We start from the raw sequence: 15902 nt of genomic DNA, 5'->3' as shown, positions 1-15902 counted from the left end.
AAGATGATTAGGGGTTTAGATAGGTTCGACAGTGAGAATCTTTTTCCACGTATGGAGTCAGCTATTACAAGGGGGCATAGCTTTAATTTAAATTAAGGGGGGGGTAGGTATAGGACAGATGTTAGGGGTAGGTTCTTTACTCAGCGAGTCGTGAGTTCATGGAATGCCCTGCCAGTAGCAGTGGTGGACTCTTCCTCATTATGGGCATTTAAGCGGGCATTGGATAGGCATATGGAGGATAGTGGGCTAGTGTAGGTTAGGTGGGCTTGGATCGGCGCAACATCGAGGGCCTTGCGCTGTATTCTTCTATGTTCTATGTTAATACAAGCAGCTTGATACCCTCCAAGACAAAGCCGCCTACGTTAATGGCACCACATTCAATTATTCCACACCAACGCTCAGCAGTAGTGTGTGTTATCTATAAGATGCATGGCAGAGTTGAACCAAAAGTCATTAGACAACACCTTCCAAAATCACAACCACCTCCATCTAGGAGGATGGCAGCAAATACATGGGAATGCTACCACCTGCACCCTCCATCCAAACCACTCACCATTCTCACTTGGAAATATATCACCATTCCTTCACTGTCACTTGGTGAAAATCCCAGAAATCCCTCCTTAACAGCATTCTGGATCCACAGTAGATGGATTGCCGCATTTCAAGAAGGCAGCTCACCACTACATTCTCATGGGCAACCAGGGATGAGCAAATAAATGGCCAAATAAATTTTTAAATTCTTCCACATTCTGATCCTATATGGTGTTTTCCTCCATTTTCTCTGACTTTTAATTTTGCTTACTACTTTTCTAATTCTCGTTACCAATTTGCTTCTCTCCAATTTGATCTGATCTCCATCTCAGTTCTTAGCCCTCTGCCAAACAAGTTTAAATCCTGCCAAACAGCAGCTGCACATCTCCCTGTTGAGGATGTTGGCCCTGATAGGGTGCAAGAAGAAAATGAGGTCTGCAGATGCTTCCTGATGAAGGGCTCCGGCCTGAAACGTCAATTCTCCTGCTCCTTGGATGCTGTCTGACCTGCAGTGCTTTTCCAGCAACACACTCTTGACTCTGATATGGTGCAACCCTTATATGGGTCGGACTTGCCTCAGAATCAGCCCCAGTGCCTCAAATTTGTTGTCTTCCCTCCTCGATCAATTTTTTAGCTACATGTTCAATCATTCAATTCTCATATTCCTGTGATCACCAGCTGATGGCACTGGGAGTAATCCTGAGATCACTCCTTTCAGGGTCTAGCTTTTTAAACATTTTTCTTAACATCTTAAAATTTTCCTTCAGGACCTCATCCATCTTCCTATCAATTCATTAGTACCAATGTGGATCACTACTATTATCTATTCACCCTCCTCCAGAAGAATTTCCTGCAGCCACTCTGTGATCCCCTTGACCCTGGCATCAGTGAAGAAGCGTACCAGATTTATAGGATATAGAACATTACAGCGCAGTACAGGCCCTCTGGCCCTCGATGCTGCGCTGATCTGTGAAACCAATCTGAAGCCCATCTAACCTATACTATTTCATTTTTGTCCATATGTATTTCCAATGATCATTTAAATGCCCTCAAGGTTGGACAGTCTACTACTGTTGCAGGCAGGACGTTCCATGCCCTTACTACTGAGTAAAGAAACTACCTCTGACATCCGTCCTATATCCATCACCCCTCAATTTAAAGCTATGTCCCCTCATGCTAGCCATCACCATCCAAGGAAAAAGGCTCTCACTAACCACCCTATCTAACCCTCGGATTATTCTATATGTCTCATTTGGTCACATCTACAGGGCAGAAATGCCAGCTTGTTCCTCTATCAAATTCTCAATCAATCTTGTCGCTAGACTTTTCTTTCTCCACTCCTCAGCAATCGAGACGCCCATGATGCTACAGATTTGGTTCTTGCTGCATGCCTGAGGAACTACTGGCCTCATTAGCATGCAAACCAAAAACTGGTTATCAAACAAGACTTGGGGAACTTACGCACTGCCTGCTTGTTCTCTCAGAGTATCTGGCAATCACCCTTTCCCTTTGTGTGTACATGTTCCAAACCTGTGGTGTGACTATCTCCTTAAATGCGCTATTAAGAGCTCTTTGCTTCACGGATATACAGCAGAAATTCCAGCTGCTTCACCAGTTCAAAAGGCTGTAAATCAAACTTATGCAGTTAACAAACTTAGATATATTATGCTTTCCCACTTCAATGCAACTCCATAATACAGATTGTGAATAGGTAAAATTCCTGCACTGCTTCTCACCATCTTAAAATTCCTCATTTATTCCTATTTTATCCTTCCTGCCCATTAACTAATCTGCTATCCATGCTATATATTTCCCCCAACGTCATGAGCACTTATATTGTACAGTAACATTTTGTCTGGCACTTTATTAATAGTCTTTTAGAAATTCAAGTATATTGCATCTACTGGCTCCCCTTAATCCAATCTACTAGTTAAATATATTTTAAAAACTCCACATCTATCAAATACAATTTCCTTGTTCATAAAATCATACTGAATTTATCTGATCATACAATGACTTTTAGTGCATTTTTAGGGCTCATTTCCTTACAGCATTTTCTAAATGACTGCTGTCAGGGTAACTGACCTGTAGCTCTCAGTTTTCCTCTTTTCTTGAATAGCGGTGAGGGGCTATGAGCTACTTTGGTTATCTAATGCTGAATTAACCACATAATTTAGTTGAACATTAGTACACATCAACAGTCATGAAAGACAAAACTCAGCCAATCTGTTTCATTTCCACGGGCAGAGTGAGTGGATATAGGCAAGCTGCTCTTGCAAAAAGGCAGCAAATATATACGACTAGTTGAAAAACTTATTTTTGTGCTATAACCATCCTACATTTCTATCAGAAGGATCAGTTTCCCTCATATCCAATTTTTTGTTTACAATGTGAGGAGAATGTGATACACTGAATACACAACAAAATCACACACATTGCAAAGTATTCTTCACTTTCCATCTACACTCTGTTGGCTGCCCTAAATACTTCATTCTTTACATCTTGCATAATATACAGTACAGCTAACTAATGTTGAGGAATCTCTGGATGTTACAAACTAACATGTAAAACATTGGGAAGGGTCCTCTACAGCAAGGCAAAGTGAAGAGCAACATAAGGACATAGCATATAGGTCAAAAGTAAGTGAAACCAGCATGGTCGTTCTAAAAGAACAGAGACTTAACATGTCTTCTTCAATATATAATTTTAGTTGCATCACACTGTAAACTTTTGCTTTAAATTCTGTGTCTTACGATCTTATACTCCAAAACTACCTGATGAAGGAGCAATGCTCCAGAAGCTTGTGCTTCTAAATAAACCTGTTGGACTATAACCTGGTAGTGTGTGATTTTTAACAAAAATAAGTGTGCCCTTGATGGAATTTTAGCACAGCAAAAATATTTTCATTTCAGTTTCTCCTCATAAAATGAAAGCAATGCTATAAAACATCTTTATCCCTTTTATGAGGTATGACTCACTTTGGTTTGTGTCATCTTCCTCTTTACTAAAATTATCTTCAAACTGCTCTTGACTCTCAAACTCCACTACCGTTTCGTGCATCGTGTTGTTGCTGAGTACTGGAGGCATTTGTCCAGTGGAATGCAGTTCAGTTTTCAGTTCTAGTATCTGAAGAATATATGTGTTTACATTCAGATATTACTTCTTTCATGTAATAATGGATTCTGTAGACAAAAGCAACTGAATTTTAATTGCAGTTTTAACCTGATCATGTAGTGCTTTCAGCTGTTTTGCATGTTCTTTTTCTTGATCTTCCAGAACTTTTCTGTAATCCTCTTCCTTTTTAATAAATTCAATCTCTCTAAATTGGAAAGCAAAATGAGATCATTTTATCACAGTGCTAATTTTCCAATCATCACAAAACAGAGATTATTGGCCACTTTTATTACACAAAGTACTGAACAAGGTAGTTTCTTTGATTCTTAAAGAAAAAGAATTGCTAACTTACATTTTATATTAATTATTATTGACAGGCTACATTTCCAACAGCTCAACAAAAACGTTCGACTTCCACAGGGTATTTAGTACACAGCTGCTGATCATCATCAAAAAGTGTGGCACTAGAAAAGCACAGCATGTCAGGAAGCATCTATAGAGCAGGAGAGTTGATGTTTCAGGCATAAGCCCTTCATTGGGGGGGTGATACGGAGAGACAAATAGGAGGGTGGGGGTGGGGAGGGAAAGCAACTGGGAAGGCATTAGATAGATGCAAAGTGGTGGGGGGGGAGGAGTTAACAGATCAGTCCTCAGTAAAAAAAAACTCACCTTCATCCTATTATGTTCACGGGTCAACAAATTCCATGTGTTGCGACATCAACTTTCCTTCCGCCACCTCCGCGCTTACTTTTTTAATCGTGACTCCACCCACCCTCTGAGGATCCCCTTCTCTCACTTCCAACATACTCCATTCATTTGGACACCTTGTCCTGGTCTGTTACCAGCCCTCGACTTCTTTATCTCCAACTGCTGCCATGACCTTAACCATCTCACCAATCCACTTCTCTCACCCACTCCAACCTCTCATCCTCGCAAAACACAGCCCTCCATTCCTTCCACTCCAACCCCAACCTCACCATTAAATTGGGGAGGGGTTTGGCTTGCCAGTGGTAGTTTTGCGCACTGACCTCTACATCACCGAAACCAGGCACCAACTCATGGACACCTCTTCTTATTGCCCCCTCAACCATGACCTCACTTCTCATCACCGAACCATCATCTCCCAGACCATCCACAACCTCAGCTTCCAACCTCAGTCCCAGAGCTCTGCATCTATCTCTTACCCAAAATTCACAAATCTGACTGCCCTAGTCGACCTATCACCTCTGCCTGCTCCACCGAACTTACCCCTTCATATCTTGACACCATCCTGTCCCCCTTGGTCCAGGAACTCCCCAGATACATTCAGGACACCACCCACACTCTCCACCTTCAAACCAGGACATCCCAGATGGCCTCTTATTTCAAGGACTGCAATTTCCTCTCCCACGTAATCAACAATGCCCTCCAGCACATCTCCTCCTCTTCCCATACCTCTGCCCTTGAACCCCACCCCTCCAACCACAAATGTTGGATAGAACCACCTGATCCTTACCTTCCACCCCACTAATCTCTGGATACAGCACATTATCCTCTGTCATTTCCACCACCTGCAATCAGACCCCACCACCAGAGATATATTTCCCTCCGCAACCCTATCTGCGTTCCGCAGAAGCCATTCCCTCCGTGACTCCCTTGTTAGGTCCAAGCCCCCTCCACCAACCTATCCTCCACACCCTGCACCTTCCCACGCCACCACAATAGATGTAAAACCTGAGCCCATAGCCCACCTCCTGGCGCATCTCCCTCCAAGCTGCAAAGGATCTTTTCACAGCCGGCACATCCAAAAATCTCGTTGTTTCTCTCAATGTGACAGGATGCCAACTCACAGAACATTTCAGGGAACATCTCAGGAACATGCACCAAACAACCCCACTGCCCAAACCACCAAGGACATGCAAGTCCTGGGCCACCTCCACCGCCAAATCCAAGCTACCCGACGACTAGAGCAAGAACACCTCATCTTCTGCCTTGGTACTCTTCAATCACTCGGCATCAACACTGACTTCACTAGTTTCTGATCTGCACCCGCCTCCTCTAACCTCATCCCAGATCCAACCCTCCAACTTGGCAATATCCTCTTGAACTGTCTCCTATCAATCTTCTTTCCTACCCTCCCCTCCCCTCTGACTTATCACCCCCCACCTGCATCTACCTAATGCCTTCGCAGCTACCTTTCCCCCACCCCTGCCCTCCTATTTATCTCTCAGCACCCCACATTCTCCCACCACCCCATATTCCTGACGAAGGGCTTATGCCCAAAACATCAACTTTCCTGTTCTTTGGATGCTGTCTGACCTGCTGTGCTTTTCCAGTGCCACATTTTTCGACTCTGATCGCCAGCATCTGCAGTCCTCACTTTCTCCCAGTCACTGTTGATCATCCTCAAACCACCTCTCAACCAGAAGTGGCTGACACTTTTCTACGAAAATGACAGAGCATCTGCTCCAAATCACTTTTCTTTACAGTGGATAGACTGTTAACACTTGATCACCACATGTAATATTATATTTGGAACTATGGGGTTTGAGTGTTAGGACTGCTCTAAAATCTGTAATATGGTACTTGCTAAACTATGTTGAAGGTCATGATTTGGAGATGCCAGTGTTGGACTGGGTTGTACAAAGTTAAAAATCACACAACACCAGGTTATAGTCCAACAGGTTTATGTGGAAGCACTAGCTTTCAGAGTGCTGCTCCTTCATCAGGTGGTTGTGTCAGCTGTGGATCAGTTTTAAGCACTGTTGTTTCTTGTGGTTTAAATCCCATTTCAGAAGAATGAAAGCAAAAATATAAGCTGATACTAAGGGAGGTCAGTGTGTCAAAGGTATCATCATTCGGTGAGGTTTTACACTGAAGTCCTATCTGCACTATACGAGGGACATACAAGGTCCAAAGGCATGGTTTTAAAGAAGAGCAGAAAAATTATTCTTAATGCCCTGGCCTATCTTTATTCTTCAATTAAGATCAGAAAAACAGATTATCTGGTCATTGTTATGTTACTGTCTGGGCTGCTGCTTTGAGGCAGCCTGAGATTTGTGGAAAGTGCAACATAAACACAAATGTTTTTTTTTATCTTAGCCGTGAAATACATTGACATGGGTGAGGGTGGTATATCCAGTCATCACATAATGCATTTACTCCAACAGTTCACAGGTGTTACCAGAGTACTCAGTAAGTGCACTAATAAAAAACTTACTTCTGTTGGTATTCCTTTATCAGTTTCTTAGCTTTGTTATATTTCTTCTCCAAAACGTCATACTGAGATTGGGTCTCTTTCAAGTGTTCATTTACCATTTTGCAAAGGTTTTGCGCTTCTAACCAGTATCTTTCCACCTTTTGCATTTTCTCCTTATTCTCTTCAACACTTTGCTGAAGTTGCATCTTTGTTGTTTCCCATTTGATTTTCTCTGCTTCAGCAATTTTCAGCTGTCATAGATGAAGAACATTTGTAATTACTATAACAGTCTACATACAAATTTTCAAATAGAAAATATGTTTAATATTAGAAAAAAAAACTACACACCCTTTCTGCCAATTCACTGACTTCTGCTGCAGTTACTGCATTCTTAGTTTGAAGCTAGAGAAAAATATACAAATTGAAAATACATTTAAATTGATGCTACATAGGTAAATTTCTACTGATGTACAGATATGGGGCAATGATATATTATTTATCAACACTGAAATGCTCCAGGACTGAAAGAAGACTGGGTTTCCTTACTCAATTACCTAGAACCTATTTTATTAGAATTCAGTCTGAGATGTCATATATGGCACATTCAAAAATTCCATCAAATAGCACAAAAACAAAGAATCTATGGAGTTAGAAATTTCATATGTTCAAGTCACATTTCTTTTCATTTCTCTACATAGTGCAAGAAATCAAGTGAGTGCTTATAATAAAACTGGATGACATCGAATAAAACACTTGGTCAAAGTTTAAGTTGAAAGGTACATTTTATTTTTAAATCCATCAGATGAAATATACAAAGCTCCATAAATGGGTTTTCTAAAATAGATCGCATTCGTGAAATTTGCACCAAATCGGCAATTTAAGTGAAAACACAAAACTTACTAAGACAGTAAATGAGATGGACAATTTCCTCAATTCTTTTAAAACAAAAAATTGCTTATTGTAAATCCCACAATTTTGTGCAAATTTTAACTTTACAATGGAATAACAACACTCATTGATCTCAAAAAAATTCGTCTAGCAATTTCTAGTGTGGATTTCACCTTTAACGGACATAAATGTGAATGCGGTGTTAAGACCAGTGGACCTCCAACTCTCAAACAGCTGTGATGACTCAAGCAGGGTAAACAGCCAATCATTTCAGAGTTCTTTTCTTTACCACTTATGGGACATGGGCGTCACTGACTAGCCAGCATTTATTACTGAACCTAGTTGTTCTTGAGAAGGTGGTGGTGAGCTGTCCATGTGCTGTGGGTTGACCCACAATGCTCTTAAGGAGGGATTTTCAAGATTTTGACCAGCAACAGTGAAGGAGTGGCAACATATTTCCAAGTTAGGATGGTCAATGGCTTGGAGGTAAACTTGTAGGTGGTGGTGTTCTCATTTATCTGTTGCACATGCATCTTGTCACACTAGATGGAAGTGGTCATGGGTTTGGAAGATGCTAAGTATCTTTGGTGAATTTCTGCAGTTCATCTTGTAGATTATACACACAATTGCAACTGAGTGGTGGTGGTGGAGGTGGAGGGAGTGGATGCTTATAGATGAGGTGCCAAACAAGCTGGCTGTTTTTTTTCTGGGATAGTGCCAAGCTTCTTGAGCGTGTTGGAGCTGCACGCATCTAGCCAAATGGGAGTGTTCCATCACACTCATGACTTGTGCCTTGCAAATGGTAGTCAGGCTTTGAGAAGTCGGGAGATAAGTTACTTGCTGCAATATTCCTCTGACCCACTCTTGTCACCACTGTGTTTATGCGGTGAGTGTTTTTGAGTTTATGGTCAATGGTAACCCCCAGCATGTAGATAAATGGAGGATTCAGTGATGCAAATGCCACTGAATGTCAAGAGGTAGTGATTAAATGCCTGATATTTATGTGGTGCGAATGTTACTTGTCAGCCCAAACCTGGCCATCGTTCAGATCTTGTTGAATCTGAACATGGACTGGTTCAACACCTGAGGAGTCTTGACTTGTGCTGAACATGGTGCAACCATCAGCAAACATCTCCACTTCTGACCTTATGATAAAGGGAAGATCATTGATGAAGCAGCTGAAGATGGTTTGGCCTAGGACACTACCATGAGAAATTCCTGCACAGATGTTTTGGAGCTCAGATGTCTGATGCCAGGTATGACTCCAACCACTCAAGAGTTTGCCCTCAATACCCATTGATTCCAATTTTGCTATGACTCCTTGATGTCATACTTGGTCAAATGCAGCCTTCATTGTCACCTCTGGAATTTAGCTCTTTAGTCCATGTTTGAACCTAGTCTGTAATGAGGTCTGGAGCTGAGTGGCCCTGGCAGAACTGGATGTCACTAGGCAAGTCACCGTAGATGCTGCTTGATAGCATGGTTGATGACACCTTCCATCATTTTACTGATGTTTGAGACTAGACTGATGGGGCTGTAACTGGCCGGTATGGATTTACACTACCAGACTACAAAGTTTAACTCGCTACAGGGCAAACTGCAACTCGCACCAATGGCAGCGGTGGGATTTGAACCCACGCTTCCGTAGAGACTGGACCCATTCCTGAAGAAGGGCTTTTGCCCGAAACATGGATTTTACTGCTCCTCAGATGCTGCCTGAACTTCTGTGCTTTCCCAGCACCACTCTACTCCAGAATCTGGTTTCCAGCATCTGCAGTCATTGCTTTTACCTGGTATGGATTTATCCTGCTTTTTGTGTACAGAACAAACCTGGGCAATTTTCCACATTGTCAGGTAGATGCCATGTTACAACTGTAATGGAACTGATTGGATAGACGATTGGTAAGTTCTGGAGCACAAATCATCATACTATTGCCAGGATGTTGTCAGGGCCCATAGCCTTTGCAGTATCCAGTACCTCCAACTGTTTCTTGCTATCGTGTGAAGCAAATTGAATAGGCTGAAGACTGGTATCTGTGGTGCTGGGGACTATTGGAGGAGGCCAAGATAGTTTATCCACTGCTCATTATAGTAAATGCTGAGCAGTGAGACAAAAACAGAAATATTGTCACTACTGGTGGGAGGTTATAATAACAATTGTAATTGAACAAGTAAATGGAAGGAATGACAAAGTTTGACAATAGGAAGTACAAGAGTTTTGATATAATTTATTTTACCATGAGCAAATGTTGGTTTTGATGCACTGATACTTGCACATGAACAATATTTAACAGTGGCATTGCAGGGAGTAAGTAAGAGAATATGGTCATTTTCTCACCAATTCTTGTTATGCAGTTTTTTGTTTCTCTATTTTAACTTCTGTATATTTCTGCCCCTTAACTTTTTTTTTAACTTTTTAAATAAATTTGTTCATGGAATGAATGCATCACTGGTTAGGCCAACATTTATTGTCCATGCCTAAGTGCCTTAGAGAATGTGGCTCCTTTCAACAAGTGCTTTCTTAAACTGCTGTAATCATTCAGGTGTAGGTACACCCATTGCTGTGAGGAAGTGAGTTCCAGGATTTTGACCCAACGACAGTTAAGGAATGGGAATATAATTCCAAGTACGAATAATGTTTGGCTTGGAGGGGGACTTGCAGGTATCCTATGTTATCTGCTCCCTTTGTCCTTGAAGGAGGCATAAGTGACAGGTTCGGTAGGTGTTTTTGAGGAAGGCTTAGTGAGCTACTGCATGTAACTCATATATCTGACCAACTCACCTAACTCACAAAAACTGACCGTGCCCACTTGACAGAATCTCACCATCAACCCGCAAAATTCAATGGCATTAGCTTCAAGATCTACATTGTCAACATACTGGGGGGTTATAAATAACAGAAACTGAACTGCAGCAGCTATATAAATACTGTGGCTACAAGAGCACGTCACAGCCTTGGAATGCTGCAGCAAGTAACTCACTTGCTGCCTCACCAATACCTGTCCACCATTTATAAGACATAAGTCAGGAGTGTGATCGAATACTCTACACATGTTTGAATGGGTGCAGCTCCAATAACACTGAAGATGATCAACACCAAGCAGACTGTTTGATTAGCACACTATCCACCACCTTCCAGAATCATGCCCTTCACGACTGACGCACAATGGCAGCAGTGTGCATCACTTACAAATGCACATGCCCATGTTTGGACCAAAGCTGTAATAAGGTCAGAAAATGAGAAACAGCATTTACTTTCCTTTCATATTCTCTCTCATGTATTATGAAAATTAATGGCAGGCTAATGGAATGTTAGCCTTCATTTCCAAGAGGTTGGACTATAAGGGTAGTCGAGTGTGTGGTGCTGGAAAAGCACAGCAGGTCAGGCAGCTTATGCTCAAAACGTCGATTCTCCTGCTCCTCTGACGCTGCCTGACTTGCTGTGCTTTTCCAGCACCACAGTCTCAACTCTGATATCCAGTATCTGCATTCCTCACTTTCTCCTGGACTAAAAGAGTAGTGAAGTTTTGCTGCAATTGTTCAAGGTGCTGGTGAGTTCACTTCCAGAGTACTGTGTACAGTTTTGATCCCTTTTTTATAATGAAGAAAATATATCATTTCATTAGGAGGCAGTTCTGAAAAGGTTTACTAGGATGATCTCAGTATGGAGGGATTGTCTTATGAGCAAATACTTAACAGGTTGGGATTCTACTCACTGGAATTTAGAAGAATGAGAGGTGTTCTCATTGAAACATAGAGGATTCTTAAGGGCCTTGACTGGGTAAACGCTGACAGAAGTCTAGGACCAGAGGGCACAGACTCAGAATAAAGCGGCTAAAATGAGAAGGAATTTCTTCCCTCAGAGAATTGAGAGTTCTTTGGAACTCTTTGCCACAAAGCTATATTGGTAGAATCCTTGTCTATAGTTAAGATTTCTTGGTTAGTAGGAGAATCAAGGATTACGTGGAAAGGGCAGGAAAGTGAACATGAGGAATGTTGGATCAGCCATGGATCTTACTTAAAAGTGGAACAGGCTCAAGGAGCTGAACAATCTTCTCCTGTTCCTATTTCTTATGGTCTTACTGAGAGGCATAAACTACCAGTTTTTCTAACTTTATGGCTCATAGGTTCAATCAAGATTTTTGAAAACTGAAAACTTTACAAGACACACTTTCTTTCCATAACCTCAGTATCAGTGTCTATATAATTAATCATTTCCCCTCGTTTTCAGAAAAATAAGCACACAAACTAAATGCTACAATAAGTACTTATTCAGAAAAGTGTTAACAACATTTTTTTCTGTTATATTCAGATATATGCATTCTCAGATAGTTTTCCAAATTAACACTCCATGTATATTGTACCTCAGTAAAGTTTCTGAAAGCTTTCTTCCAGTTTCTCTTCAAATAATTTTGAAATATTTCAGCAGAGGTTGCTGGAAACTAAGGAAAATAATCCTCAGTGCAACTGATGAATGGCAGAGAAACAGCTTGGGAACCGAGGTATAGTGCACATACACAATAGAAATTCAACTCTCAGCTGCAATTAAAAATATAAACTTTAAACCTAGGTTACTTAGAGAAGTGATGGCCTTAAAGTAAAGAAACAAAAACAGGAATTACTGGAAACGCTCAGCAGGGCTGGCAACATCTGTGGCGTGAAATCAGAGTTAACATTTTGGGTCCAGTGACCCTTCCTCAGAACTAATGGCAGTAAGGCAAATGTTGGTTTTATGCAGAAGATGGGGTGGGGAAGGGAGTAAAGAGTAAACAATTGATGGAAATTGACAAGAGTTGGACAGACAAAGGCGTGGATAACGACTGGCCAAGCAGAATGAATAGCTACTAATGGGGACTATTACTGACTAACAATGGGTCATGTGTAATAGCACACCATGTGATAATAAGGTCTGGTGTGTGGGCCTTAGGTAAGGACGTGAGAGGTGATGACTCAAGCCTATGAACTCGATATTGAATCCAGAAACCTGTACAGTTCTCAAGTAGAAAATAAGGTGCTGTTCTTCCATCTTGCGCTCAGCTTCACTGGAGCATTGTCGCAAGCATGAGGCAGTAATGTCAGCCAGGGAATAAGGTGGTGTGGTGAACCGGCAGCCAACTGAAAGCTCAGCATCTTTTTTGCAGACATAGGTAGATTAGATTAGATTAGATTAGATTAGATTACTTACAGTGTGGAAACAGGCCCATCAGCCCAACAAGTCCACACCGCCCCGCCGAAGCACAACCCACCCATACCCCTACATTTACCCCTTACCTAACACTACAGGCAATTTAGCATGGCCGATTCACCTGACCTGCACATCTTTGGACTGTGGGAGGAAACCGGAGCACCCGGAGGAAACCCACGCAGACACGGGGAGAACGTGCAAACTCCATAGTTAGTCGCCTGAGGCGGGAATTGAATCCGGATCTCTGCCGCGGTGAGGCAGCAGTGCTAACCACAGTGCCACCGTGCCGCCCACCGGTACTCTGCGAAATAGTCACCCTGTCTATGCCTCATTCCTCCAATGTAGAGGAGACTACATCATGAGTGGCGAATGTAGTAGACTAGATTGAGTGAAGTGCAGGTGAAGTGCTGCTTCACCTGGATGATGTGTTTGGTCCCCTGAATACTGAGGAGGAAGAAAGTAAATGGATAGGTGTTACGCCTTCTGCTGTTGCAGTGGAATGTGCCATGGGGTGGGGAGTATTAGGAGTGGAAGAGGAATGGACGAGGGTGTCCCAGAAGGAAGGGTCCTTGTACAAGGTTGATAAGGGAGGGGAGGAGAATATGGGTCTGGTAGTGACATCCTGCTAGAGATGGCAGAAATGATGAGTAGTGATCCTCTGCATGTACATGGTAGGTGAGGACAAAGGGGACTCTTGTCACTCTTTTGGGTGGGAAGTAAGTGGGAGAGGGCTGACGTGCAGCAGATAAGTCACACCCAGTTTAGGGCCCTGTCAACTACAGTACTGAGGAACTCTCAGTTGGAGGAAGAAAGTGGACATTCGGAGGCCCCCTTGTCTAAGTTGGCATCATCCTAACAGATGCAGTTGGGATGAAGGAACTAGAAGAATGAAATAGAGTAAAGACCTAAAGAAAAGACTTTAGTGAAGATGCAATAGATAATTCAATGTACAAACGTCATGTTTTTGTAAATATGCATTATAAATTGATGTATTCTATCCACTCAATAAACAAAATCAAAATGCTCACAGCACATGAGCATATAGTATTATCCAATTTTGATGAATCACCTAGTTCTGATACAGAAGATCTGATCCCTAATGTTTCAAAAGTAACAGAAAATGTGAAATACAAAAGACTAAATGCAATATTATTACCTCTTTCAATTTAAGAGTAAGTAATGAATCCATGTCTGATGCTAAAAGTAAATTTTCATTTTCAGTCTGTTGAGCAACTTCAACTGTCCCTCCAGCTCCAACTTCATTTGAAATTGTTCTTTCATCTTCAGGAAACTCTTCGGACTTAAGAAAAAAATCAAATCGATAAACACAAAATACTAAGCAATTTCATATGACTATTTCTCAATAGATGGTCACGCTAAGACCCGCTTTTTGTCAGAAAAATACTCTTTAGCTCATCTCCCCATCTTCTAAACCATTTAACACTAATAAGAATATATATTTGACCTTTTTGTACACTTCTGTTTTTGACAAGAATATTCTCTTAATCTGAGTATGCTAAATATAACATAAACACAGTTAACTGCTAGCACTAGAATTTTATCTTGGCGAAGCTCCTTAGAATAAAATTACACCAAAATTATGAATTAATAATTCTAGATAATTAACATTAGATGGATAGCAGCAAGGCGATAGAAGTGAGTATCACATGTATCACCTTACCTGTTCATTATCACTTGTACTATACCGGGTACAGTGCTGCTCCAAAAGTGCCTCCTGGCATCTTTCCTGTTCTAATGTTTCACTGATAAGACGAGCAACCTCACTCTGTTGTCCAGGTTTTTCTCGACCAATACGGAATCTATGTAAACATTTTCATAGTTCTTTGTGTCGATCTTTGATTTTTTACAAATTTATTAACAGATTTACTTTTCTCCTCTACAATATATGAATAATTTATATGTAATCATTCTTAGATATGAGTATGTTCCAGAGGACTAGATAAATCCAAATGTTAAGAAGGATGCAGAAATAAACCTTATAACTACAAGCTGTAGAGTTCAACCTCAGTGATGGGGAAACATTTAGAAACAATAACCTGGGAAAAAAATTAAAAATGACTTAACAAGTATACATGAATTAGGAAAACTGCCATGGATTTATTAAAGGCAAATTGCATTTAAGTTGAATAACATAAAAGGTTAATTATAGTAATATGGTTGCTTAGCTTCACACGGATATCCAAAGGCACTTGATAAAGCACCACAAAACAGGACTGTTAGCAAAGGTGAAGCTCATGGAATAAAAGGGATAGTGGTAAAAGGGATACATGTCTGAGTAACAGGAAACAGAATAGTGTTACTTTTTGGACTGAAGGTAGATATAAAAAAAAGTGTTGTGTCCCAAGGATCAGTGCTGGGACGACTGCCTTTTTTAAAAAAATGAATATTAATGGGTCTCCAGAGCACAATTTCAAAATCTGCAGATGACAAAACTTAAAAGCACAGTAAACAGCATGGAGAATGATAGGAGTAAACTTGAAGTGGACACTGACAGACTGATGAACTGATAAAATTTAATGTAGAAAAATGTGAAGTGATATACTTTGACAGGAAAAAGAAGAGGTAAAAGAAGTTTGTGTATACAATTCTAAAGAAAGTGTAGGAAGAAATAAATCTTGAAATAATTTGCATAATTTTTTAAGCTGGCAGGGCAAATAAAGCAAGTGCTGAAAAATGTGTTGCTGGAAAAGCGCAGCAGGTCAGGCAGCATCCAAGGAGCAGGAGAATTGATGTTTCGGGCATAAGCCCTTCTTCAGGAATGAGGAAGGTGTGCCAAGCAGGCTAGGATAAAAGGTAGGGAGGAGGGACTTGGGGGAGGGGCGTTGGGAATGCGATAGGTGGAAGGAGGTTAAGGTGAGGGTGATAGGCCGGAGAGGGGGTGGGGGCGGAAAGGTAGAGAAGATGATTGCAGGTCAAGAAGGCGGTGCTGAGTCTGAGGGTTGGGACTGAGATAAGGTGGAGGGAGGGGAAATGAGGAAGCTGGAG

At 41.3% G+C, this 15902-nt stretch overlaps 1 protein-coding gene across 3 annotated transcripts in view; it reads right to left on the bottom strand.

Annotated features, from left to right (window-relative positions):
- Positions 1 to 15902, bottom strand: part of LOC122551563 (neurabin-1-like) — a 124708-nt gene that overhangs the window by 45065 nt on the left and 63741 nt on the right. For all 3 annotated transcript variants that reach the window (XM_043693638.1, XM_043693636.1, XM_043693637.1), the window contains exons 6-11: positions 14578 to 14716; positions 14053 to 14196; positions 7172 to 7225; positions 6845 to 7074; positions 3754 to 3850; positions 3510 to 3657 (exon numbers count right to left, since the gene is read on the bottom strand). In XM_043693638.1, coding sequence (XP_043549573.1) covers positions 3510 to 3657; positions 3754 to 3850; positions 6845 to 7074; positions 7172 to 7225; positions 14053 to 14196; positions 14578 to 14716 — 812 coding nt within the window. The remainder of the gene's footprint in view (positions 1 to 3509; positions 3658 to 3753; positions 3851 to 6844; positions 7075 to 7171; positions 7226 to 14052; positions 14197 to 14577; positions 14717 to 15902) is intronic.

The sequence above is a fragment of the Chiloscyllium plagiosum genome, chromosome 7 (genome assembly GCF_004010195.1).
Source record: "Chiloscyllium plagiosum isolate BGI_BamShark_2017 chromosome 7, ASM401019v2, whole genome shotgun sequence".
NCBI classification, from domain to species: domain Eukaryota; kingdom Metazoa; phylum Chordata; class Chondrichthyes; order Orectolobiformes; family Hemiscylliidae; genus Chiloscyllium; species Chiloscyllium plagiosum.
Note: the sequence above shows the minus strand (reverse complement) of the source record. Positions and strands in the feature narration are given on the sequence as shown.